The sequence below is a fragment of the Orcinus orca genome, chromosome 1, assembly GCF_937001465.1.
Source record: "Orcinus orca chromosome 1, mOrcOrc1.1, whole genome shotgun sequence".
Taxonomy (NCBI): domain Eukaryota; kingdom Metazoa; phylum Chordata; class Mammalia; order Artiodactyla; family Delphinidae; genus Orcinus; species Orcinus orca.
This window is the reverse complement of record NC_064559.1, coordinates 129656811-129684194: the sequence shown is the minus strand read 5'-3', so window position 1 is coordinate 129684194 and position 27384 is coordinate 129656811. Positions and strand designations below refer to the sequence as shown.

At 35.5% G+C, this 27384-nt stretch overlaps 1 protein-coding gene and 1 non-coding gene across 3 annotated transcripts in view; both read left to right on the top strand.

The window, feature by feature from the left end:
* Positions 1-27384, top strand: part of ABCD3 (ATP binding cassette subfamily D member 3) — an 83021-nt gene that overhangs the window by 17679 nt on the left and 37958 nt on the right. For both annotated transcript variants that reach the window (XR_007479151.1, XM_004263044.3), the window contains exons 2-7: positions 6544-6580; positions 12830-12928; positions 16795-16883; positions 24444-24513; positions 25915-26012; positions 26370-26493. Coding sequence is in view for 1 of the 2 variants with exons in the window: in XM_004263044.3 (XP_004263092.1) it covers positions 6544-6580; positions 12830-12928; positions 16795-16883; positions 24444-24513; positions 25915-26012; positions 26370-26493 (517 nt within the window). In the remaining variant the exon portion in view is untranslated. The remainder of the gene's footprint in view (positions 1-6543; positions 6581-12829; positions 12929-16794; positions 16884-24443; positions 24514-25914; positions 26013-26369; positions 26494-27384) is intronic.
* Positions 10409-10515, top strand: LOC117203238 (U6 spliceosomal RNA). Its single transcript, XR_004485930.1, has one exon. It is a non-coding gene; the product is annotated as a U6 spliceosomal RNA (small nuclear RNA).

Sequence of the window (27384 nt, the reverse complement as noted above, 5' to 3'; positions counted from 1 at the left end):
TTCCTTCAGGAGAGGTTCATAAATTATCTGAAGTCCAGGAAACACTGGCCTAGAAAAATGAACTAAGTGAGAAATTTTAGGGTCAGAATTATTGTTCTGGATAACAAAACTCTGATCAAAGTTTTCAGAATTGTTTTCTTTTTTTTTTTTACTTAGTCTGAAAGTTATCTGAAAACTTCTCTTTTAATTTTTGTCAGTTTCTTTTTCCTAGTCTCATAGTTTGTTGGGGGAAGTTTCTGCTTATTAGTTTTACATATTTTGTTGGCATTATTAAGGAATAGTTAACTCCATCTCCTTCTCCCTCACCCCTCCAACAATAAAGAACAAAGAAAATGTACTTTTCTACTGTGTTCTTAGGAAAAAGTCTCCCCTAGGTTTTGGTCATCTTTTTCTTTTATAGTTTTATTGAAGCTTTACTGATGTACAATAAACTGCTTATGTTTAAAATACACAACTTAATGAGTTTTGACATGTAAGCACCTGTGAAACCATCACACCCATCAAGATAGCAAACATTTCCATCACTCCAGAGATCCCTCATGCCCCTTTGTAGTCAGTCTTCTCCCTTGCACCAGCCTGAAGCGACCACTGACCTGCTTTCTATAACTGTAGATTAGATTTGACTGCTCTAGAATTTCATGTTAAGTGGGATCTACACTATGTACATTTTTGTCTAGCTACTTTTAGTCGGCATAATGATTTTGAGATTCATCCATGTTGCGTGCATCAATAGGTTTTTTTTTTAATTGTTGAGTACATTTTATGGAAATAACTACAATTTTTTAAATCCATTCACTTGTTGATGAACATTTGGATGTTTCCAGGTTTTGGCTATTAAAAATAAAGCAGCTATGAATGTGTGTGTAAGGTTTATGTATGGAAATACGCTTTTATTTTCCTTGAGTAAATACTTAGTAGTGGAATGGCTGGCTTGTATGGTAGGTGTATGTTTAACTTTTTAAGAAACTGTTTTCCAAAGTGATTGTACCATTTTATATTCCCATCAGCAGTATAAGAAAATTCCAGTTGCTCCACATCCTTGATAACACTTGCTATGATCAGTCTTTTTAATCTTAGCCATTCTAGTGGATGTGTGTAGTGGTTTCTCATTGTGATATTAATTTGAGTTTCCCTAAGAACTAATGATTTGGAGCATGTTTCCTTGTGTTTATTTTCCATCCATACATTTTCTTTGGCAAAGTGTCTGTTTAAATCTTTAAATGAATTGCCACCTTATTTGATTATAAGAGTCTGTTATGTATTCTGAATACAAGTTTTTTCTTGGGTATGTATTTTGCATATATGTTCTCCCAGTTGGTGGCTTGTCTTAATTTTCTTAGTAGTATATTTTGAGAAACAAACATTTAGAATTTTGATGAATTCTAGTTTATTGATTTTTTTTTTCTGTGTGTAGTTTGTACTTTGTTCTATTTAACACGTCTTTAACTCAAGATTACTGAGATCTTCTGTTTTCTTCTAGAAATTTTGTAGTTTTAGCTCTTACATTTAGGTCTCTGTTTCACTACAGGTTAATTTTTGTATATGGTGTGCAATAACATCTGAGGTTCCTTTTGATTTTTTTTGCATATGTCTGTCCAGTTGATCCAATACCATTTGTTAAAAGATTATCCTTTCCTCATTGAGTTGCCATTGGCACTTTTGTCTTATATCAATTGACCTTATATGTGTAGGTCTATTTTGGACTTTTCTGTTTCTTTGATCTCTGTTTATACTCCAGTATCAAATTCTTGATTAGTATAGCTTTATGATAAGCCTTGAAATTAGGTGCAATTCCTCCAACTTTGTTCTTCTTTGTAAAAATTTATTGATTGTTCTAGGTCCTTTGCATTTACATACGGATTTTAGATTCAACTTGTTACTCTCTATAGAAAAGTCTGGTACGATTTTGATTGGGATTTCATTGTATTTCTAAATCAATTTGGAAAGAATTGACACTTTAATAATATTGAGTCTTCTGATCCATGACCATGATATATATCTCTCTATCTAGTCTTCTTTGAACATTTCTTTGCAATGTGTTGTAGTTTTCAGCATGCAAGTCTTGCAGGTCTTTTTTTTTCTTTTTAATTTTAGTCCTAAGTATTTAATATTTTTGATGCTTTTATAAATGGTATGTTTAAAATTTCAGTTTCCAGTTGTTCTTCACTCATATGTAGAAATACAATTGGTATTTATATATAGATGTTGTATCCTGGAAACCAGTTGAACTCACTTAGCTTTTTTGTAGATTCCTTAGGCTTTTCTATATAGTGTTTATAGAGTCTGCAATAAAGATAGTTTTACTTCTTCGTTTTCATTCTATGTGCCTTTTGTTTGTTCTGCTTACTTTATTGCACTGTGTCCTTCAGTAACAATATTGAATAAAAGTGGTGAGTGTTGGCATCTTTGCAATGTCCCAGATCTTACAGAGACTCCGTCTTTTGTTAATTGATATGATAATTGTAGGTGTTTGATGATGTCCTTTATCAGACTGAGGAAGTTCCTTTTATTTCTAGTTTGATGAGAGTTCTTAGGATGAGTAGGTGTCAGGTTTTATAGGCCTTTTCTGTATCTATTGATATGATCATATGCTTATTCTTCTTTAGACTGTTAATATGATGAATTACCTTGTTTTCTCAAATGTTAACCTGACATTACATTTCTTGGATAAAACCTTCCTATACTTTTTATAGTTGGTTACTGCTCTTGTTTTTTCTTTTTTGTAATGTCTTTGCCAAAGAAAAATGAGAAATTTGCAAAAGCACTTCTTGTAGCATATCAAATACAGAGGTTGTCTTGAGGGAAAGCACTGTGCAGTTGTTTGAGTTGTGAACTGAACTAGCCACTTTTCTTTTTTTGTTTTTTTGGTGGAACATCATTTTTACTTGAAAGAAAGACTGAATAACTCTGGTTATTCAGCCTTGAATGTTGCAGACATTTTCTTGTAATGCCTTCAAGGAAAAACAACTGGCAGTGTTTGTTGCTAATGTTACAGTTTAAGCTTTCAAGTGAAAATTAGAATTTGGAAATCTTGTCTGCTACCATGAGCTTGCTAGTTTCCCAGTGCTTAAGACCTTTCTGATGAGGTTGGTGGTAATATTAACAAATATAATTTAAAAATATTGTATAATAAAATGTATTACATTTGGAAGGCCTACTATATAACCCAGTGAACCAGCATTTTCCAAATGACTAATGCTTGGTCTTAGAAAATTTCGAGTGGGTTAAAAGAGCCATTGAAAGTGTAATATAGGGGCTTCCCTCGTGGTACAGTGGTTGAGAATCCGCCTGCCAATTCAGGGGACACGGGTTCCATCCCTGGTCTGGGAAGATCCCACATGCTGCAGAGCAACTAAGCCCGCGAGCCACAACTACTGAGCCCATAAGCTGCCACTACTGAAACCCATGTGCCTAGAGCCCATGCTCTGCAACCAGAGAAGCCACCACAATGAGAAGCCCGCACGCCGGAACGAAGAGTAGCCCCTGCTCACCGCAATTAGAGAAAGCTCGTGCACAGCAACGAAGACGCAACACAGCCAAAAATAAATAAATAAAATAAATTAATTTTTTTTAAAGTGTAATATAATATAGACCAGTGAATTTTATTGTATCAGAGTACAAGTTCATTGATATAATTATCAGACTGCATTGCAGCATTATAGTATCACAGAAGAATATCCACAGTTATCAGAATACTCCTGTTTTACAACTACCTATCTGAATTGCAGTAGATAGAACGAATACAGACTCAGATATGAGAATCCATTTGTCGTCTACTGAGCCAGACATAAAGGAGATTTGCCAAAATGTAAAAACAATGCCACTTTTCTTACTAAACTATTTTGTTTGAGAAAATATAGCTATTTTTATAAAAATTTTATTGAACATGTAATGTGTTTGTTGTCTTTAAATGAGTAAATAAGTATTTTTAAAATTTATGAGGTTGAAATTTCATATGAAAACAAATGTAACACAAATATATAAAATTGTAACACAAAATATAACACAAATTGTAACACAAATTGTAACACAAATATATAAAAGTTCTTGGGGATCCTGAGACCACGAGATTTGAGAAATGCTGATCTAGAATAGTGCCTAGCATGTAGTAAGCAATTAGTAGACGTTTGAATGCTTCTTGACCATGTCACTTTTATGATTTACCTGTCTTTTCAGTACCACATGCACTTGATAATGTATCTTTTCTGTGTGCCTTTGTTTCATACTCTAGCAACCAAGTTGTTTTTATATATCTTATCCTGGTACTGCAATTCTCTTTTACTTGCCTTTGCCCACGCCTGGATGTTGGGCAAGGCAATGAAAAGGATTGATGCAGGAGTGCCGTCGTATTTTGGCAAGTGTGCTGATTTATTGAGTGAGAAGAAGATAGATGAGCAGCTCCTGACTGAACATGACACTGATATTGGTATAATAGACTGGTTTAAGGTCATCATTCACATAGTCACAAAATTAGATTTAAAAATAACTTCAGTTGGTTATACCCTGAAATGTAACAAGATAACTGATATTTAGTGATTGTTCTAGGTATTATAGATACCTCGCCATTTTGTGTGCATATTGATAATATATTTCGAACATGTTGAATACTTTTATTTTAATGGATTTAGCTCATAAATATAGTATACTGCTCTAATTTATCCTAAGTAATTTGTATGTATTTATATAGCTGGTATCTTCAAAATTGAGGAAACATTAAAGAATTCTTAAGAGGAATTTAGAAAGCCTTATTTATAAAAGGGGCTCATAATTAACTGTGCATGCTTGAACATATATATAAAAGGCATTCTGTGAAACAGTTTTGCGGTCTCATGGAAATTTAAAAACAGATGAACAATCCTGCAGTATAAGTGAAACTAGAAACAGTAATAAACCTAAGCACTTTAAAAATGATAGCATCTACCGAATTGTATCAATAGTTGTTTGCCTTTCTAGCGTTATTCAGTGACGTGGTATCCTATTACTGAAAATGTTCACTGATTGCTGTACAGATTGCTGTGGCTCAACTAGGTATTGAACATACAGGGTTGGGTAATATATGACCCCTGTAGTAGACAAGGAGATATGCTACCCAGATTCCCCTTCAAAGAAGGGCTCATTGTTCAGCTATGAGGAGTGCGGATTACCAGGTAGCCCCTTCTGCACACATCTCTAGGGTCTGCCTTACCTGCAGAGCTACCTCCCTCGAGGTCATGATCTCCCTGGAGCAGCATACATTTGCATGCAGAGCTAGAAAGAAGTTTAAAGACCTGACCATTTCATCCCATCACAGAGCACTATGATGGACAGTATTTGATTCAGGGCTTCCCACTTGGTTGGCTGAAATTTTGTTGGCCTATATCATAGTTTGAGTTCTGCCCAAACTTTCTTTCTTTGCCTTCCTTTCACAGATACTGATCTCTAATAAACATTTTGTACTCCAAACACCACCTCGCCTCTACTTTGGAGAAGCCAACCTGCAATAGCTCCTGATCTCATAGAACTAATATACTGGGAGGAAATATATGTTAAACAAGAGATTTAATATGTGATTAATGTTATATAGAAGCATAGGGTGCTATGGTAGTGTGTATAAAAAGAAGCCAAGCCTGGTTATTATATTGTTTTGGGGTAGATTAACTACTTTGAGTAGCGTGAACCTTGGGCATGGTACTGACTTTTCCAAGCCAGTTTTTTCTTTCCTTTTTTTTTTTAAAATTAATTAATTAATTTATTTATGGCTGCGTTGGGTCTTTCTCTAGTTGCGGTGAGTGGGGGCTACTCTTGGTTACAGTGTGCGGGCTTCTCATTGCGGTGGCTTCTCTTGTTGCAGAGCACGGGCTCTAGGCACGTGGGCTTCAGTAATTGTGGTGAGCGGGCTCAGTAGTTGTGGTGAGCAGGCTCTAGAGTGCAGGATCACGGGCTTAGTTGCTCTGCGGCATGTGGGATCTTCCCAGACCAGGACTCGAACCCGTGTCCCTTGCATTGACAGGCGGATTCTTAACCACTGTGCTGCCAGTGAAGTCCCCCAAGCCAGTTTTTTAATTTGTAACATGGAAATGACACATGGTCTCCCATCCTTTAGGCAGCTAACCTGGGATTGCTCACATGGCTGGGAAAAGATTCCCAGCAGCAAGAGAGTGAGCCCAATGCACAAACGTTTTTCAAGGCCTTCCTTGTGTCAATTTGCTAATATCTTGGCCAAGCCTTGATTCAAGGATGGAAAAACAGACTCTGCATCTCCATGGGAGAAATGGTAAAATAAGTGTAGTTGTGTGTGTATGAAAAAAATTACAACGTAATGCCTGATATATTATAGTAGTAGTTAACATTTATTGAGCACTTTTTGTGATTTATACTTAGTAAGAGGACTGTGGATTATACAGTTGGACTATTGTATTTAATATATTCTATCTCAGTATGAAATGTAAAAGAAGAAATTCATTTGGAGAATTTGGTATATTCTTTTGATATCTTAAAATAATATTTTATGATGGGAACAGTTGCAAATAAAGCTGTCTTGCTCTTTTTTCTTTTTCTCTGCAGTAAGAAAAATGGAAAACCACCATTACGGAACAATGAGGTAAAATTTATGTTGTATACTCTTTGGGATTTCGTGCATTTATTTCATTTGTTTCATTATATATTTTTGAATTAGAATAAAATCACGGAATTTAAGAATTAGAAGGGAACTTAAATATCATCTCTAATCCACTACATATTATAGGAATTCTTCCTAAAATAGGAATCCTTGGTAGGTGACTTTTCGTATTTACTTGAATCTGTTCATTTGATGGAAAGTACTACCTAGGAGATAGCCATAACTGTATTAGTTCAAGTCCATGATGGAATTAATCTTCCCTCTCTAAGCCTCTATTTTGTCACTTGTAGAAACACAGGACAAGTTTACTCTATTTTCTCTTAATAGACCCTCATATTGTTTGAAGATGGTTGTATTTTCTGAATCTTTTTCCCCCGCTAAGCAATCCTCATTCCTTCAAGTGTTTCTCAGGTGACATGGTTTCTAATTGTTCTTCAATTATGTATACATTCCTCTGGATCTATACTAGTTAGTTCCTCTAGACATTATGTTTAGGATAGAATGTAGTCTGTGGTCTATAGAGTGTAGTCTAATGTAGACGTGGTCTGACTAGCATGGAATGCATCAGCACTACTACATTTCTTGATATGAACATCATGTTGCTAAAATTCAGCCTAAAGTTGCTTTTACTTCTTTAGCCATTACTTCTGTTTATATTAAGTGGAGTTTGTGATAAATTGTAAGCCTTCAGGTGTCTTTCTGATGAACAGCTCTTTTGACAGACGTCTGTATTCATCAGTTGATTTCTTTATTTCTTTTTTTAATGACAATTTTATTGAGATGTAATTCATATACCATAAAATCCATCTATTTAAGTGTACAATTCAGTGGTTTTAGTATGTTCACAGAGTTGTACAGCCATCACCACTATCTAATTTTAGAAAATTTTCAATTCCCCAGAAGGAAATTCCATACACATTAGCAGTCATTCCTCATTACCCTCTCCTCCTGGCCCTTGGTAACCACTGATCTACTTTCTGTCTCTATTGATTTGCCTATTTTGGACATTTCATATAAATAGAATCATGTAATATGTGGCCTTTTGTGACTGGCTTCTTTCACTTAACATGATGTTTTCAAGCTTCATATGTATTGTTGAATGTATCAGTATTTCATTCCTTTTTATTGCTGAATAGTATTTCATTGTTTAGATATACCACATGTATTTATCCATCAGTTGAGGGAAATTTAAGTGGTTTCCCCCTTTTGGTCATTATGAATAATGCTGCTATGAACATTCATGTACAAGTTTTTGTGTGGACATATGTTTTCATTTCTCTTGGGTATATACTTAGGAGTAGAATTGCTAGGTCATATGGTAACTCAGTTGTTTCCCTGTAAATGTCAGCCTATAGGGTCTATACTATTAGTCTATTCTATAATATGTCTATTCTATTACTGTAATTTTCTTTTTTTTCTTTTTGGCCACACTGCACAGCTTGCGGGATCTCAGTTCCCTGACCAGGGATTGAACCCGGGCCATGGCAGTGAAAGCCTGGAATACTAACCACTAGGCCACCAGGGAACTCCCTAGTATAATTCTGAATATAATTCTAACATCTAGTGTGTTAAGTGGAAGGTATTATCTACAAATTTAATTTGTCTTCTCTATCTTCCTCACAATTGCTGATAGTATTGACTAGGTTAGGACCAGAAAATTCCTCTGTGGCATCTTTTAATCTTTGTTTTTTTGGTTATGGTTTATTCAGCTGTGACTGTATCCAACTGCAGAAAAATCTGGTCTTTATTTCTCCGTTAAGGCCACAACAGTTTGATAAGAAACATCAAATTCCTTGATTAATTTGTTAATTCATTTATTAAGTCAGCCTGTCAAAAAATATTGATTGAGCCCCTCATATATGCCTGGCATTGTTCTTGGTTCTGCGTGTATAGCAGTTAACAAAAGTTCCTACCCTCATGGACCTTAATGTTGTGCGTGTCAGCTAATATACTAGCACAGTATCCTTAACAAAGAAGGAAATTAGAAGGCTTTGACATGACTTCTTCCTAGTAAACTTCTGCTGGCTTCTAGGGATTAGCGTCTCTTAGGTCTTCCTAAACCCTCAATATTAATGTCTATTCTCTGAATATCCTGGAGATGGACATCCAAATTGCTGTTCTCCCGTTTCCATAATCTTTGAAAAATGGGACAAGATATGCTTATCTCCAGTCATTTGGCAAATTTCCATCTTCATAATCTCTTATATCTAAATTATACCTGAGTAATCAAACCTTAGTTATCTTAGTTATAGCTACTATTTTTATACCACCGTATCTGAAAGTTCTAGGACATCAGTGAAACTATCCAGTACAGCAGTATTCATTCACTCATATTTTAATTCTTCCTATTTTTTTGTACATTTAAAAATATATATACTTGTTTGCTAGTCATATAGTGTAAGCAAAATAAATTTAGTTTAGATCAAATGGTTGGCCAAAAAAAAGGTTTAAGGCAGTGTACATCCTGATACCACATTTGTGAAATCTATAGGAAGTGCACACACAGACATATGCTGAAATGAAGTTTGGTAAGAGATGTGCCACATATTAACAGTTGATGTCTCTCAGTGGTAGCTATAGGCTCCTTATTTTTGCTCATCAGAATTTTCTAATTTTACGACAGTGAATGTGTGTCACTTATGAGGGGACGCAATTGAAAAGAACTTTTTATTGAAATTTTTTATAATCTTTGGTGGGATGGGTTGAGGTGAGACAAGTTTCATAAGACATGAGATTTAAGGAGAAAAAAATTTAGATATAGTATAAAGAGATAGTTGACTTGTTTTAAAATATTCTTTTTGATGTAATACACAGGGTATAAAATTCAAAATATACAAAGGTAGCACTGTGCTGGGTTTGGTCTTCAGCATTCCCATGCATATTTTTGTACTTTTGGGGTGTGCGTATATCTCCATAAACAATATAGGTAGAATTATTTTGCTTATTGAAAAATTTTATAAATTGAATCATTATACTATCCTCCTTCTTTTTAGCATAATGTTTTCTTAAGATCCATCTATGTTGATAGCTATAGATCTAGTTAACTAACCACTCTATAGTATTCTCTTGTATGAATATGAGCTGCTTCCTTTTTTACAGTTGTGTAGAATCTTCATTGCATAAATTTACCATGATTTATGTAGTATCTCATAATTGATGTACATTTAGGTTTTTAATTTTATAGTATTATAAAACAATGTGCAAGTTTTTTCATTTATGTGTTTAAGCATATGTTCAGGAATATCTCTAGGATAAGTTTCTAAAAGTAAATTTGCTGGGTTGTTTTACATTTTGCAATGAGTGTACATTTTATATTTTGATAGATGCAACATAATAGTTATGTTGATTTATACTTCGTCTAACAATATACAGAAATGCTTACACTTTTGTCAGCACCACATGACCTTTTATTTGCTATTTCAAACATCTGTCTTTTCTGGTCAGTTCTGGTTCATGTCACCTTTCTAAGTTGATTGACACATCAATAGGAACTTCTCGTTGCCCTTTGACCTTGTTGCCTCCTGAATGTTAGGTACATTTTTTTTTTCTGACTGCATTATTACTTTAGCTTCTTAAATGGTCTTTAATGGTTGTTTTTTTCCTATGATTTGCATGTTAGATTTATATCATAAAAGTATATTTTATATTTTTAAAAAATTACTGGGAAGTTTAAAGGTGGGGAAAGTCAATTGTGGTTAAAATGAATTCTTAGGAGAAGCTAGTAGTGTTTATGAGATGTACTGTCTCTGTAAGTATTTGCATTTAGATTGGTTTCAGGTATGACTTTTATTATGTATCAAGAATGGTACAGTGCTCGCTTCGGCAGCACATATACTAAAATTGGAATGATACAGAGAAGATTAGCATGGCCCCTGCGCAAGGATGACACGCAGATTCGTGAAGCGTTCCATGTTTTTTTTTAAAAAAAGAATGGTACAGCATCTTGATTATTTCTTCACCCTGAGTCAGCCCTCCAGCCCAGATGTTTGGTGTTTCCTGACTTTAGGAAGTATATCGTTCCCTTTATGGATTCAAATGTAATGAAAATAATAAAGTCAGCTTTCAGACAGCTTAAGAAATAGGAGCAGTGACAACAGGGACAGAAGAAAAAGAGGAGGAGGAATTAATACCAGGTAAACTGCTAATTATATACGACGTGCTTCATTGTTACTTTCTTATAACTTTTTTTTAAACCTTCCTCATTGTTTGCCCTAGATCGTTTCTTGAGAACAGCTGGAAATAGTTATCCTCTGTTTAAGTCAGAAGGTGGCCGTTTCACTTTGGAATTATTCTGTCTAAGGCTCAAGCTAGGGATGGAGAAGGTACTGACTACAGGTGGGATGAAGTGAGGTAGGGAGGCAGTGACAGGAGGGAAACGAGAGTAGAAGTCTAACTTTCTTTAAAGGTAGTTGATGTACATTGCTTTCTCTTTATTCTTTTCTTCCTATACTTTCTCAGTTTGGGGAGGTGAAAGGGGATATTTAGGTTGAAGTTGTAAGGTTTGGCTTGGGGAGAATAGGCTAGCTAGAGTAAATAGACTGTGAGTAGGGCATTTTGTGTTTTGTTCACTGGTGTGTCCCCATGGTTTAGAACAGTGCCTTGGGCCAAGTAAATATTGAATGAATGAATACATACATGTGTGAATGAAGTAGACTGGGCCTGTGACTCAGTGGGATGGGGTTTACAACCTTTGTATGGTTTGAAAGACCTGAACTCTGTTCCAGCAGTTACACGGTAGGTTGGTTCCTATCCAGTTCTTTCTGTCTTAGTCTTTCTGATCTAACTCTACACACCCAGTGCCTTCATCTCTTGTCTACAGTTCTGTACGACATGCAGTGTCTATTTATTAGAATTACATATATAAAGCCCTTAGCACAGTGTGTGACATATGGATGGTAGCTTATTATTCTAATTCAGTACACAAACAACTCATTTAAGGTTTATCAAGTTAGATATTAATTTAATTAAAGCATATTTACAGCAAAGTTTGTCTAACAAATAGAATTTACTATACCATGGGTATTTGTTTATCAAGAGCGTAGTAGTTAATACATAAGTGAGCTGTGATTATAGGAGTTGGGGAAAGGAGCTCAATTGGGGATGGGGTCCTTCTGGAGAGTCTTGCCTATTCAGAAGTTTCTTCTGCCTGTTCTTCCAGACAGCCCAAGGGTAATGAAGTAAATAACGTCCACTATACCCAGTTCGTGTTACTCTTTCCTTATCCTTGCAAATGGTTTTATAGCTCTATTTTCTTGGACCAGTGAAAATGAAGAAATATCTGAGGGTAATAAAATGATTTACTGCTCTTAATTATCGTCAGTGGTTTTCCTCTACAGTGACAGTAAACTCTAAATCCTTCTATGGCTTCAGGGCTCTGTTTTTTATAGGTCCTGCCCATCTCTTCAGCGTCTCTCCTTTTGTCCCCTCTGCTCTAGCAGCACTGTCGTCTTGCTCTTCGGTGTGCATACCAATTTTATTCCTGAACTGGGTTTTGTGCTTGGTATTCCCTGTGCTTTACTACCCTCCCCCAAAGAGACCTTTCTTCTCATACTTTTCTGGATCATTCTTTTTCTCTTGACCCTGCCTAGTCTATCTGTAACAGTTTATTTATTGGTTTATTTTTATCTGGGTTTCCCCTGCTAGAATGTGAACTGTATGAGTGAGGGAACCTTGTCTGTCTTTGAATTTGTAAGGAAGAGTGCATATTAGAAATGTTAAATGATAAATCTAGGAATCCAAAAGTTTCCTGTAATTGATAGCAGGAAAACTCCTGTTCAGGATTTTTTAAAAATTCTGTTGTTAATAAGGAAGTAGATGATGAACTAACAGTAATGAGATGGATAATGGCCATTTCTTAGCTGTCCTCTGACCTCATCTTCTACTACTTTCTCTTGCTCACAGCTCCAGCCAGATTGGCCATTTTGTTATTAAACGAGCTTTTACCTTGGTATTTGGCATTTGCTGTTTCTTCTGTTTGCAGTGTTCTTTTTCCAGATATTTCTGCAACTTCACTTCTGAAAGGAAGTTCTCCCTTCCTTATTCAGTTTTTGGTAACATCTTAGTTTCTTGAAAGCATGTTTGAATATGAAGAGCAGTATAAGACTATGTTCTTCAAATGCAGTATCCATCTTAGTAGTTATTTATGTTGCCTTAGATGAAACATGGTTCTTTAATCTAATTTGTTATAACTATTTTAAGAGCTTGCTTTCTTTTTTTTTTTTTTTAATGTAGAAAGAGGGGAAAAAAGAACGAGCTGTGGTGGACAAGGTGTTTTTTTCAAGGCTCACACGAATTCTGAAAATCATGGTCCCTAGAACATTTTGTAAAGAGGTAAGTCTTATGAAACGATAATATTAAGTGTTCAACTTTAAAGCTTATGTGAGATCAGAACGATAGAATTATAAAGCCTTTGTTCTACTGCAGGTCAAGTGTCTCCTCTGTAGGTAATGAAGACTAAATTTTTGTCTAAGTCATTGCCTGTCATGCAAGTACTCTTGTTGTTCAGCGCCAGTTTTTAAATGATTTTCTCTTGTTTATGAAATATTATTATATTTTATGTGAAATACTAGAGTACTTCAGTACAGCCAGCCTAAATGGTGTTGCTTTATTATAATATAATGCAAACGAGATTAAATTTAGAAAGACCTTTTTATTACATTAAGATGTTAACAAGTAGCATTGATATGGAATATGAGAGTTGCTTCTTCATATTTGATTAAATATGTTTTTAAGATACCTGAATTCTTCAAGTATTTTCAGGAAGTGAACTGGTTGTAAGAATAAAGTTTTGTTATTCTTTCATTTACTCTTTTGTCAAGATTATCTTTGTCATGATTTATTAAGTATTTTAATGATTAAAAAATAACATAATGCTGTGTTCTCCATCTTTAATTACCTTAATATTCTCCTTTTGTACAACTAGAAATATTATCACTGTTGACTCTTTCTCCTCCCCATACCTACATCTCATCCTTTCAGTCACTGCTATCTGCTAATTTTTCTTTCTAAATATTCTTACCTAGATATTACAGTGTTCTTTAATTAGTCTCATTTCAAAGAATCTCTCCTTTTTATTTTTTTATTTATTTATTTTGCGGTACGCGGGCCTCTCACTGTTGTGGCCTCTCCCGTTGCGGAGCACAGGGTCCAGATGCGCAGGCTCAGCGGCCATGGCTCACGGGCCCAGCCGCTCCGTGGCATGTGGGATCTTCCCGGACCCGGGCACGAACCCGTGTCCCCTGCATCGGCAGGCGGACTCTCAACCACTGCGCCACCAGGGAAGCCCGAATCTCTCCTTTTTAAATCTTTTCTGTCAAGTTTGTCTTCTTCAAACATAATTGTTTCCCACTGTTCAAATTTTAAAAAGCATTAGGCTTGTAATCTGTTGATAGCAGGAAAAGGATAAGACATTCCAAAAGCACTATAATTCTCAAAGGAAAGGCACATTCCTCCATCACACTGGACTTGCTCTCCTTCCCCTTCTCCTTCACTTCAGCGTCATGTCTTGTTGACTCTGCCCTTAAAAGAGACTCTAAAAAATAATTTAATAACATTTGGTTTTTTTCTAATTAGATAGAGATCCTATGTGTTTCTTGAAGAAAAATTGGAAAATGCACTTTTTAAATCTGCTTCGTCCCTTATATTTTAAATATTTTTTCCAAGCATCCTTGAGTTTCTCTTCGATTAGTCCCTTACTTTCCATTTGTACTGTTCTCACTTGCTTGGATTATTATAATCTCTTCTCCTTTTCTAACTAGTCTTCTTTCTAAAACCCGAATAAGAACACTTGGCTTCTTTTCTCCTGTAGGGTAAATCACAACGTGACTTTGCCCTTCCTTTGCATACCATCTACTTGGAAGGTCCTTTGCTGTTTTGTAGCCAGGCCTTGTGCCCTCGTACTTTCATGACACCATGTTTGTGACAACACCCCCAACAAAAACAAATATGTTTAAAAAACAGCTTAATGCTCTTTATCTTCTTTGTGAAGGCGTCCCGTGACTCTCTGGATATAATTCATTGTTTTCTCATTCTACAATCTACCTGACTTTGAAGAATCTTTATTTAAAGTACAAGCTTCTTCTCTGGAAAGATTTTTGTATTACCCCCGCTTACCAGTTAACAGCTTAATGTTCATTTAACCTTTTAGCAGAGGTTTGCTGAATATGAAATGAATGTGAGACATTGAATAGATCTCTGGGAGTTAATAAGAAGGTAGATGGACCTAACTTGGCCAACCTCCCAGTTCTGTCAAGGTGCATCCATGCCACAGAGCCATTTTACGAACCATCTTTGAGGGATATAAAAATACGGGCTTAACCCCAGTTCAAGAAAGTGAAATAAACTCCAGTAGAAATCACAGATAATTGGAGGTAGAGTTAGAGAGATTAATTTAATCAATTTATAAAATAAAAATGCTGCATATGAACATATAGAAGTTCATCTGTATCATAAGGTGAGGGACTGCCTAAATCAAGCCTATCTTTAGTTTCTGACATATTCTATGAACCCAGTAATAGAATTATGGTGATTCTGAGGACAGCCTTTGCATCAAAAAGGCATTTCAGGACTGTCAGTAATCAAAGTTCGGCAGATTTTGCTAAATGAGACAATAAACTTGATACTTATTTAAAGAAAAAATTAAGCAAAGTATATAAAATAAAGGAAAAAATAAACTATCTTTGTCTAATGTTACCTTCATTCCTCAAATGATTAATTTAGGATTGAGGCTGTACTTAAGGTCTGAATTAAAAGTTAGCATTACCATTCAAGTGTCATCTACAGATAGGATTTATTAAAATCAGTAGGTTCTTCTGTTCTCAGTTTAATACCTAACTTCGAGATGGTGGGAGAGGGTAGGAAGATGGTATCTTCCTTGCTGGACAACTCTGGCAAACGTTGGGGGAGCAGCTGTCACAACTCAGTCGTGTAGACTTTCTTTGACATTGTCTTCTTTCTTATGGATTCATTTATTACTTCCACGTTTATGACTCCCTGCCTTGTCTGTCACTTAAGGGCCGTATTTTCAGAACCTTCACCTTTTTTAAAAAACAAGATTCGTTTTGCAAAAATTACAGAAATCATAGATGCATTTGCCTCTCAATTCCATAACTTTGAAATCAAACACCTTATCCAACAAACATTGCCCCTGCCACACACCCTCTTCTCTGACTTTAGCTTCTATGCTGCTGTCATATTTTTCCCATTTAGAAAGTTTAAGGTCACCTTTGAATGGATGTGTGTTGCAGTTGGAGGCTGGAGGGTAGATTTTCATCCCACACAAAGACAATTGACTCCTAGCCAGCCACTCAGCCTCTCATCTCTCCCCCACAATGATCCATCTTGCCCAGCATTGCTTAAGTAATGCTCTGTAAACAACACTTTTTAATATTTTGTTCTGCCTAAAAGCTTGCAGTAGTTTTATGATCTGCTGGATGTGCAATACTGTAATTCATATGGTTTTAATCTATTTTTTATTTTCCATTAAATCTTTCATCTTTTTTTTTTTTTACTCATAATCCTCATTTTCTCCTTTGTTTTACTTGGGTTATTTAATGTATTTCTAATGTCATAAGCCTTTTTTGCTACCTCAGACCTTTCGATCTGCCACGTATCACATGAAGTGATGCAAATATACTTACCTACACTGGTCTGTTTTCTTACATTTTATGTGTAAATCTTGCCTTAATAACTAAATTGAAAGCCCTGCAAGGGCAGGGGCACTATTAAGAGATTTTTCTAACAAACTGAACCAAATTTATTCTACTTAAGCAAAATTTTAGGCTTCAGTATTTGTTCTTAACTGTGTATTGGTAGTTGTCATTTTTCTTTATTAGAGTTGTATATTAAAAACATAGGACAATCACAATACACTGTGATTTAGGTAGTCTAACTTATACTGCTGGTTTCTGTCATTGACTAATTATATGAAGGCAAGTCATTTGACCTGCCTGAGATTCACTTTTGAATCTGGATGAAAAATTAGATTAAATGATCTATAAGGCCTTTTCCATTTACATTATATTTTAAACTTCTTTCAAAATTATATTTAAAAATAACCTGTAGGTAAAATGTCAGCCAACTACATTAAAGCTAGAATAAAGCTTTGAACTTAGAAACCAAAAATCTTAACCAAAGTAATGTTTCTTTTAACTTTCTAAAATGCATTTAATTAATTTACTATACCTGGTTTATTTTAGACAGGTTACTTGATACTTATTGCTGTTATGCTGGTGTCTCGAACATATTGTGATGTTTGGATGATTCAGAACGGGACACTCATTGAAAGGTACTTTTCATCTTCCTCCTGTATGTATGAAATACTAATTTGTGTCATATTTAAGTGTTATTTTAAGCAAGGAATAGATTCTAAGTTAGGTATAAATACTTAAGTCAAATTATGTCTTTGTTCATTTACTTAGTAAATGTCTCCCTTGTGCCACAGGCAGTGATAGGGATGTACCCATGAGTGAACAGGAGAGACCCCTTACCAAGCCCTGCAGAGCTGGCCGTTTATAGAGGGTCAGAGACAAGTAAACAGAAAATTATCGGACTTCCCTGGCGGTCCAGTGGTTAAGACTCCATGCTTCCACTGTAGGGGGCACAGGTCCGATCCCTAGTTGGGGAACTAAGATATCGCATGCCCCCGGGGCACGGCCAAAAAGAAAGAAAGAAAGAAAATTAATATGCAGTATAATAAATGCTGTAGTGGGAACTTAAAAAGTCACCAAGCTGGATGTCTGAAATTAATGAGATAATTTGAGGAAAATATCAAAGCATTTCAGGGAATCATGTTGAGAATGTTTATTAAACAGAAAAAAATTCTTAGACATTTTCTTCAGTTTCTGAAGTTAGTGCTTTATATATTTTTTCATTATAGTCTTTGTATGTATATTAATCACTGCAATTGATGATTTGGAATTTAAAAACAAAAAAACAGTTGGGATATTAACATTTATCTGTTAATAAAGGTATTAACAAAGGTATTGGTATCCTCATGATACCAATTTGAATGTCAGTAAAAAATTTTTTCTTGGAATTTTGTTTCCTGGCATGCAGTATTTTATCAGAAAATTTCTTAAAGTACTTAGTATAACGTAACTGTTTGAATGACAGTACTTAAAATTTTTAAATGCTCCCAAATTTTGTAAGTTTTTTTCTGACATCCTTGATTTGTGTGTGGCTTAGAGGATTTGTAGGAGAGGCAGAATGCTTTATGCAGGTGTTTTCTGACTCATCTCTCTAGAAGAACAAAGAAGGTTATTTGCATAGGATTAAAGCCCCGACCACGTGCCTCTGAATATGTGTAAATGGTATAGACGCCAATATTCAATTCAGGGCGCCCTGAATCCTTTGGTCAGTCCCATGCCTTTTTATTTTAATCAAAGTAATATATGAAAAGCTTAAAAAGTAAAACATGAATATAGTTTAATATCAAATAGCCATACAGGACTTAATCACAAAAACATTAGTTCTGTGCCCCATTCCTCCCACCTGTAACTGTCATTCCTGGAGCCAGATGTCTTCTGTTCTTTTTACTGTTTCATCTCTTATTTTGTCTTTGCATTTCATTGTAACACACTTATGTTACTGTCTCTAGATTTTTCAATCTTAGAGACTATGGGTGTATTTATTTCTCTTTTGGAAGATGAGAATTAGCTCTTTTCCACTCCTACCCATGTCTGTGCTCATTCTCTCAATGTTATATCACAGTTTTTTGTTAAATCAGAATTTATTGTTTACATGATTTTGACTTTTGTTTACAGCTGAGCCAAATGCTCTTCTTTGGTAGTTTCTTTTATATACAACTTCTTTTCCTGGCATTTATAAATTGCAGGGTTTTGTGCACATTAATTTTTTGCCTACTTCTTACTAATTCAGCTCAAGCTTATTGACAACACTATAAAATCTTAGTATTTGGGGGCTTCCCTGGTGGCGCAGTGGTTGAGAGTCCACCTGCCAATGCAGGGGACACGGGTTCATGCCCCGGACTGGGAAGATCGCACATGCCGCGGAGCGGCTGGGCCCGTGAGCCATGGCTGCTGAGCCTGCGCGTCCGGAGCCTGTGCTCCGCAATGGGAGACGCCACAACAGTGAGGGGCCTGCGTACCGCAAAAAAAAAAAAAAAATCTCAGTATTGTAATATGTCAAACACACTAGATAACTTACTGATTTTTATCTATTACCACCCCATGCCTCTTGTTAGTTTTCTGTCTTCCAGCTCTCATTAGGATTGATTGTGCTTTAGCTTCCATAAATAGCAGTCATGTTTGAATTTACTTTTATCATGATCTTAGGAGTTTTTTTCATCTTTCTTTCCTGCATTAAATAACTCCTATGTTCTGGATCTTTTGTTTTCCTCTTCCTCAGTTTACTCTCTCATTTTGGCAGATGCAGTCTTTTTCTGAGAAAAGGTTACAAGGGAAGTAAAATTTTGAGACCTTGTGGGTCTGATAAAGTCTTTTACTCTCACACTTGATTGATAATTTAGCTCTATTTATTCATTCTAAATTGGAAATCACTTTTTTTCAGAATTTGGAAAGCATCATCCTGTTGTCTTCTATAGGGCTCTGTGGTTCTCAACCTTGGCTGCAGTATAATTAGAATCATCTGGGGAATTTTGAGACCTACTAATGCCTGGGCCCACCCCTAGAGATTCTGATTCAATCAATCATTACTTTTTGAAGCATCCCAGGTGATCCTAACCTTGATCCCAGCCAAGGTTAAAAACTACTGATCTAGCTTCCACATTTGGTGTTGAGTCCCATTCCTGTGCTGATTGCCCGCCCTTAGCAGCGGATCTTCTTTTACCTGCTTTGGAAGCTTTTATTATTTCTTTATTGTTGATGTTGTATTGCTGGTGTTATGGGAATTTCACTGAATGTTGGTGTGAATTTTTTTTCATTCCGTGTGTTTGTGCTAGGCACTAGGTGGGCTCTTTTCAATCTAGAAACTCATTCTTCATTCTGAAGAATGATATTTTCTTGTGTTTTTAAATAAGTTCTTCCTCTCCAGTGTTTTCTGTACTTTTTCTGGAATCTTAGTTGAGTGTTGGACTTCCTGGACTGATCTTCTGACTATAATTTCTCTACTGTTTACATCTCTGACATTTTGTATTATATTCTAGGAGATTTCTTTTAACTTTATCATCCAGTGAATTTTTATTTGTTTTAATTTTATTTCCAGGAGCTCTTTTTGTATGAATGTTCATTTTTGTAGCAGTCATTCTTTCAAGTCTGTGACTTTCAGTGTCCTTTGTTGTTCTGATCTTTGTCGTTCAGTTTAGAGCTTTCCTTAAGCAGTCACTCTCGGCTGTGTATTCATATTTAACTTGCTAGAAGCCAAGTTGTGGGATTGTTGATTGTCTGGTTTCCCTGAAGGGAATTTGTAGGGGGAGTCTGGTCAGTTTTGTGTGTTTGTGCCCCAGTGAGGAATCCTCTAAGGAATTCTAAGAAGTTAAGCATGAGTGTAATTGAAGCGTTTGTTCATTGCTGCTGGCACATCAGCTTTAGCAGGATCAGTTTTGTTAAGTTCTCTTTCTATGAGCTTTGTGTACAAGTAATTTGAGTCATTTGTATGATTAATATAGAGAAGACATGTATGTCCTTTTACATGATTATAGAATTTTATATTTTTTTCCTTTGATGGCTTTACTTATTATTTAAATGCCATATCTGTTAATAAAAATACAGGCTCCCCAACTGTAGTGTTATTAATTACCTGTGACAAAAATAACAGGTTACATCCACTGTGAATAACATTATATTAGATATCTGTGTACAGTCAGTCACATGATACATATAAAGAACCCTGTACAATCATGGTATAGTATAGAAGATTATCTTTTAAAGTTTTTTCCCTTTTATTCATATTTTGTGATTTCATGTTTTTGTAACCTAAAAGAATAATATTTAATTTTCTAAGCTAGGGATTTCCAACTTTAATTAAATAGGTGCTTATTTTAATTTTCTCAAAGACTGAATGCTCTAGAGAAAATCCATCACTAAGAGTATGTGGTGCATTAATTTAATTGGTAATGATGGATAAGAGGAAAGTTATTATGTAGCATGAGCCAACTTATAATTCTACTAGACTAATCAACTTGTTGGGTACTCAGCCTTAAAATTCAGTTATGAGATGTAGAAAAAAATTAAAAAAACAAAAATTTTAAGAGTTTTTAAGAAACATATTATTTTGACATAATTTAAACTTGCAGAAAAGCTGCAAGAATAGTACAGGGAGCTTCCTTATACTCTTAACCCAAATTCACGATTCTGAAGCAGTCATTTTATTTATTTGTTTGTTTGTTTATTGGCTGCATTAGGTCTTTGGTGCTGCGCGTGGGCTTTCTCTAGTTGCGGCGAGCAGGGGCTACTCTTTGTTGTGGTGCGCGGGCTTCTCATTGCGGTCGTTTCTCTTGTTGTGGAGCACAGGCTCTAGGTGTGTGGGCTTCAGTAGTTGCAGCAAGTGGGCTCAGTAGTTACAGCACGCAGGCCCTAGAGTGCATGGGCTTCAGTAGTTGCGGCACGTGGGCTCAATAGTTATAGCTCGCAGGCTCTAGAGCACAGGCTCAGTAGTTGTGGCACACAAGCTTAGCTGCTCTGCGGCATGTGGCATCTTCCCGGACCAGGGATCGAACCCGTGTCCCCTGCATTGGCAGGTGGATTCTCAACCACTGCACTACCAGAGAAATCCTTGAAGCAGTCATTTAAAAATTAATTGTTGAGGACTTCCTTGACAGTCCAGTGGTTAAGACTGTGCACTTCCATTGCGGGGGCATGAGTTCAATCCCTGGTCAGGGAAGATCCTGCATACTGTGCAGTGTGGCCAAAATAAATAAATAAATAAAGTTAATTGTTGAGTTTGGGTTTTTTTTGAGCACGAGCCACCTCTTTTCCTTGCTTGGCCCTGCAATAAACCTTTCTCTGCTCCTCCCCCAAAAAAACAAAACAAAAGTTAATTGTTTATTTTCTCCTGAATAAAGATTTTTGAGCTTCTGCTGTGCATGAGATCTTTTGATATTTGGTCAAATTAAAAGTTTTAAAATATTGTGAATTCATAATATAGAACAGTTTTATTTGAAAAATTAACACATTTCTCTAACTTGCTACTAAAGCTACATCGTAAACTTTGTCTTTTCCATTTTGCCTCTTGCAAAGTATGTTTAGATTTATGTTCTTCTGCTAAAATAGAGTCACAAAGAGACTTGTTATGGTCCTTAATGTACTTAATTTTAATATCCTTTACATCTTTTAGGCTTACTTGTTAGCAGTGACTAATGACTTCGGAATGGGGCAGATTTTAGTAGGGCTGACCCCTTCTTTAAGGTAGAAACTGGCAATTCTATGATATGGAAGGTAATGTTTCATATCTTGTTGCTGCTGCTGGGGAGGAAGAAATTCCCCTCTGCCCTTCTAGGTTCTTCTGGCTGGTCTAAGAATTAAATGGGCGTGAGACAGATTAACAGGAGAAAATCAAACAAAGGTTTAATAACATGTGTACATGGGAGAGACCCAGGAGAACTTAGTAACTCGCCAGAATAGCCGAAGCCCTCATGTTGAATACCATCTTCAGCTAACGACAGAGAGGATGTTGGGGGTAGGGGTTTGGGACTTCACAGGGGAGGAAGGCAATTCACATGAAGATGGAAAAGCAAATGTTTGGTAAACAAATGTTTGCTGGGCCACGTGGAGGCTCTGGGACACAGCGTGGACTCTGATCTCTAGGTCCTGCCTACTTTCCTCACACACGCTTAGCCCATATGCTTTGCAGATATCTCTGGTCATAGCTCTATTCTGGGAGCAGGCCCTTTTATCTAAATTCTTTAGGCAGCTAAGGGGGAGGCAAAAAGAAAGACTTCCTGAGGCTTCTGTTTCTTAAAACTAATCAGCCTTAAGTAATCCTTATGCCAAAGAAACACGTTTTGGGGTGGCAAAGTTTGTTCCCCTATACTGCCGTATGTAATCATAAATACATCTTTTATTTTTAACCACTTGGCTATAAGTAGCATTTTAAAATTACAAAACTATCTTAAGATTCCTGTATGTTTTAGAAGTAACTATGATTGCGACTACTCTAAAATTACTTTATTGATGATTATTTTTCTTTTGCAGCGGGATAATAAGCAGAAATAAAGCTTTATTCAAGAAACCATTTTTTAAATTTGTAGCTGCTACTCCAGTGGTAAACCATTGCTGAATGATGGCATGTGCTTTACCAAAGTTTGATAATCTTGTGTGTTTCACAGCTTGGGCAGCACTAAAGCACTTTGGTTTTATGTAAAGTTTGGTTCAAATAATTTTAATTTAAACCTCTAAACTTTTGTACTTACTTTTCGCCTCTAATATTCTTATTGCTCACACAACATTTTTGTGTGGCTCTATTTTAACTTTTTTCTAGTTCAGCTTAAAAAAAAATTTTTTTTAACACTTTTTAGCAGCTATGTCAAAATTGGACTATTAATTTTTCTATCGGTCTAGAGTAGCATTTCCCAAAGTATGTTCTTTGGAATCTTAGCAATGATGGAGGAAATGCTAGTGCTACAAAGCCCTCTCAGAGTTTTACAATGCATATTATACATTAGAGCTTTGAGAGGGCCTTTGGTAAAGACATTTGTTAGCGTTAACTCAGGTTTTTGCAAATTTATTTGACCATGGAACTTTTTTGCTCTAAAAGATCAGTTCATATTACTTGGCATTATTCATCTACTCCCTCATAAAAAGAAATTATTTATCAGTATGTATACCAGTCATTTTTTTGTGTAGAGCTAGGTTTGAATCATTTAGCGCATTGTTTTTCAAAATATGGTTAATTTACTTCTGGGAATATTAACATTATCTTTGCACTAGACCACAGACATTTGGTAGTCAGAGATCCTTTACTTATAATGATATAATGGCTTTCTAGCTTTTTAAAAAAGTAGTGGAACCCTTAAATAAGTTCTTAGTGGATATTTTAAAAACATAAATATTTAAAATAGATTAAAAATAGATAAAAGATCTGGTTTCATTAAAATCCCACTGTCATCTTTTTTGGTAAAATTTTCTTAGGACCACAGTCAATCTCATTCTTAGCTGTTTTAGCTTTACAATAGCAGAATTGAGTAGTTGCAACAGAGACCTTATGGCCCACAAAGCTTAAAATGGTTGCTCTTGGCCCTTTATAGTAAGAATTTGCTCATCTGTCATTAGTCTGTCTCCTTGCCATTAGTTCATACAAATGACAGGATGTTAAAATATTTAAAGGCAAACAAAGAAATAGTACTTTGTTTTATCCAAGGTAATCCATTCCTGGGTCTATAAAGTTGTTAATTGTTTCATCATATAAAACCCCTTTTGTGACTGCTTAAGTGTAAGCCTGCTGGGTTTTTTTTTTTTTTGCGGTACGCGGGCCTCTCACTGTTGCGGCCTCTCCCGTTGCGGAGCACAGGCTCCGGACGCGCAGGCCCAGCGGCCATGGCTCACGGGCCCAGCTGCTCCGCGGCATGTGGGATCCTCCCGGACTGGGGTACGAACCCGCGTCCTCTGCATTGGCAGGTGGACTCTCAACCACTGCGCCACCAGGGAAGCCCAAGCCTGCTGTTTAATTACCATTTTTACGAAGGAAAGAACTAGCTATCATTCTTATTTAATTTTGCCGTTTGTAGAGTGATTTCCAAGCAAGCTGTTTAAAATGACAAAATTTCAAAAGTTAATGTTTTTGTAAGAAAATGTTTTTAGCATCTTTTTTCTTATTGATTCATTTGATTCAATGAAAATTTTCAAAAATAGTTTTAGAGATTTAGAGAGGTTTTTTTAGTGTTAAATATTGCTTCTTTTGCAACTAATGCATTGCATGTGGTGGTTTGCAGTGGTATCATTGGTCGTAGCAGAAAAGATTTCAAGAAATACTTATTCAACTTCATCGCTGCCATGCCTCTCGTAAGTGTTAATTCTTTAAAGATTTTCACATAGGGAAAAAATTGCATCTTACTGAAATCTTTTAGGATTTTTACTTATTAAGTTCTTTGAAGATTTATATACTAAGTTTTTTCAAGTTTAGTTTTGTAACTTATAGTGGAGTTTTTCAGTGCGCAAACCTTTACACTAGATAGAAAAATTTAAAGGAATTATGTTTGGATCAGTTTCTTTGTATACATATGTAGGTGTATACAAGTGTAAATGATTTTTTCTTTGACCATTAGGCCAGGGTTTCTCAGGTATTTAGTAACATCCCACTAGATGGAAATAGTACCCCTCCCCCAGTTGTGACAACAAAAAAAATGTCTTCAGTGTCTCCAAACATTACCAAGTGGCCTGTAGGGGGCTGAGGTGAGATTGTGGGGCAGTGAGCTGAGGGCAGAAGTCCTGGGTGAGAATCACTGCTATAGGCCATAAACTGTTACAGTAACTCGAACCACTAATGTAATGTAATGTAATTTAATTGGAATTTATTGTCCAAATTTACTAAAAATAAACGTTAAGTGGTCCAAATCATAAGTAATTTTCTTAGCTTGAGTCTTACCTTTATTCTATTTTATCGGCACGATAAGAATTTTAGTATTGTATGTGTGGTAGTAAAAGGGAGGAGCTTGATTATAGAACTTAATTAATTAGAACATATGTCAGATTTAATAAAGCTTGAGGATAGACATACATGGAAGACCTTTTAAAATAGAAAATTGAGAAAAGCAGCATTGATGTCAATCAAAGATGAAAATTCAGCAGAAGACCAGTGTTTCCTTGAGAAAATTTTTATATAAATGTGACCTCAGAACTATGGAAGAATTAATTTTAATATAATGGTGGAAAAGAGTAGTAAAGTTGACTCCAGAAATAATCTAGAAGATGGCATTAGTTGGTATAAAACTTGTAGTAATTTTTTTAACAAATGCAAATACAGTGGGTATAGAGTTCCGTTGTCTAGGGTTGTAGTGCTGGTAGCAGGAAAGAGAAGATATACTAAGCATAAATGTCAGTACTCCTAAAGTAAGTTCTTTACACTGGATAGAAAGGTGACAGATTTGCTCTTTGGCTTGTTTATATCTCCCCCCCCCCAAAAAAATTAAAAAGGTAACAAGGTGCTTCTCATAATTAATAATATTAATATATTCTAAAATTAATTTCCAAGTAAAGGGTAATATAGCTAATTGCATTTGATTTAGCATGTTCTCTTTGTGTCTTTGGAAATGTTTAGTAAAACAGAACTGAATTATATCAATTTGTACTATCAGTTATAAAAAATTTATAGGATTTGGAGACAAAATCAATGATAGGGAAATAAATTATAATTTAGTAAGTAGAAATGAAGCAAAACCAATAATATGTGTTTGTTTGTTTTAGATTTCTCTGGTTAATAACTTCTTGAAGTTTGGGTTAAATGAGCTCAAACTGTGCTTCCGAGTAAGACTAACTAAGTACCTCTATGAGGAGTATCTCCAGTAAGTAATAACCTATTTTTATATTTAAAATACTTAAACAATAATACTTATGATATTGAGATGTAGAAGTTTTTCTTTTTTATTTGATACGTTTTTCAAGAGGATTGCTCTTAGACCCAGAAGCATATAGAGAAAGACATCAGCTATTTGGAATCTAATCCTGGCTCTTCCATTAATTGGCCAGTGATCCTTCTCCAGACTTGCATCTGCATCTCTAAAATAAATTAGGACAATCTTTAGGGCCTCTTCCAGCTCCAGATTTTTCTGTTTCTATGAATTTGCACTACATGGTATAATGTGAATTTTTTTGTTTTTAAAATCATTTGTTTTAAAGTCATCTTCTTATTGTTATTTTAGAACTTTCACGTATTATAAAATGGGAAATCTGGACAACAGAATAGCTAATCCAGACCAGCTGCTTACACAAGATGTAGAAAAGTTTTGTAACAGTGTAGTTGATCTGTATTCAAATCTTAGTAAGGTAAGTTTTTCTATTTTTATTGTTGTTAATTTGCTTATCTTTGAATCTAAGCAAATTTATATGGAATTGATTTGATGCACATAACAGCAGCATATAAGTATTTAATGCTTTTATAAGAAAATTATAGAGTTGTTATAATAGTTTTAACTACAGTTACTTAATTTTTTATGTTATTGGTGTGAAGTGCTTTGGCCAAGAACTGAGAATTTAGTGTCTTATAAAGATGTTATAAGAACTTTGCAGGCTGATTTCAGTAAAACGACAGAAACTTGGATTTTTATCTCTTGACCTGTGTACTTCTGGCAGTTGTTAGAAATTCATGGTCAATTTATTTTTAGTTCCACATTCATAACCCTAGGCTAGGACATATTCTTGCCCAATTCTCTGCTTCAGTATCTCTAATAGATCATTCAAGTAATAGTCAAAAAATTTTCACAAGATATTAGTACATTTCAGTTTTTTCTAATTACTGTTTTCCCCCCTTTCCAGAATATTGCCAAAGCTTTTGACTCTGACCTTAACTAGTTTTCTTCCTCCTGATTATGTCAGCTCTTACTTCCTCTTCTTATCTCACCACCCTTACGGTTTTTGCTGTGGTCTTCTCATTAAGCCATCTTCTTTGCCATTACCTCCTGCGTTGGCTAGCACATGTAGAGGGCATCTATAAGACTGTCTGCCCAGCATTTCCCCCGCCACTCTTCATCTTAGATGCCCCATTTCCCATCCAGTCCACATGACTGCTCTTGGTTTGTGGTCGGAGCTTGTCTCAAACTGGACCATTTGTAGTATCTTGCCTCTGACCACAATTGATCCAAATATTCCAGTCTTGAGACAAAAAACTATATACTACAAGGGGCTGGGTCACAGTGTAAGAATAGGAATGCTCCCATT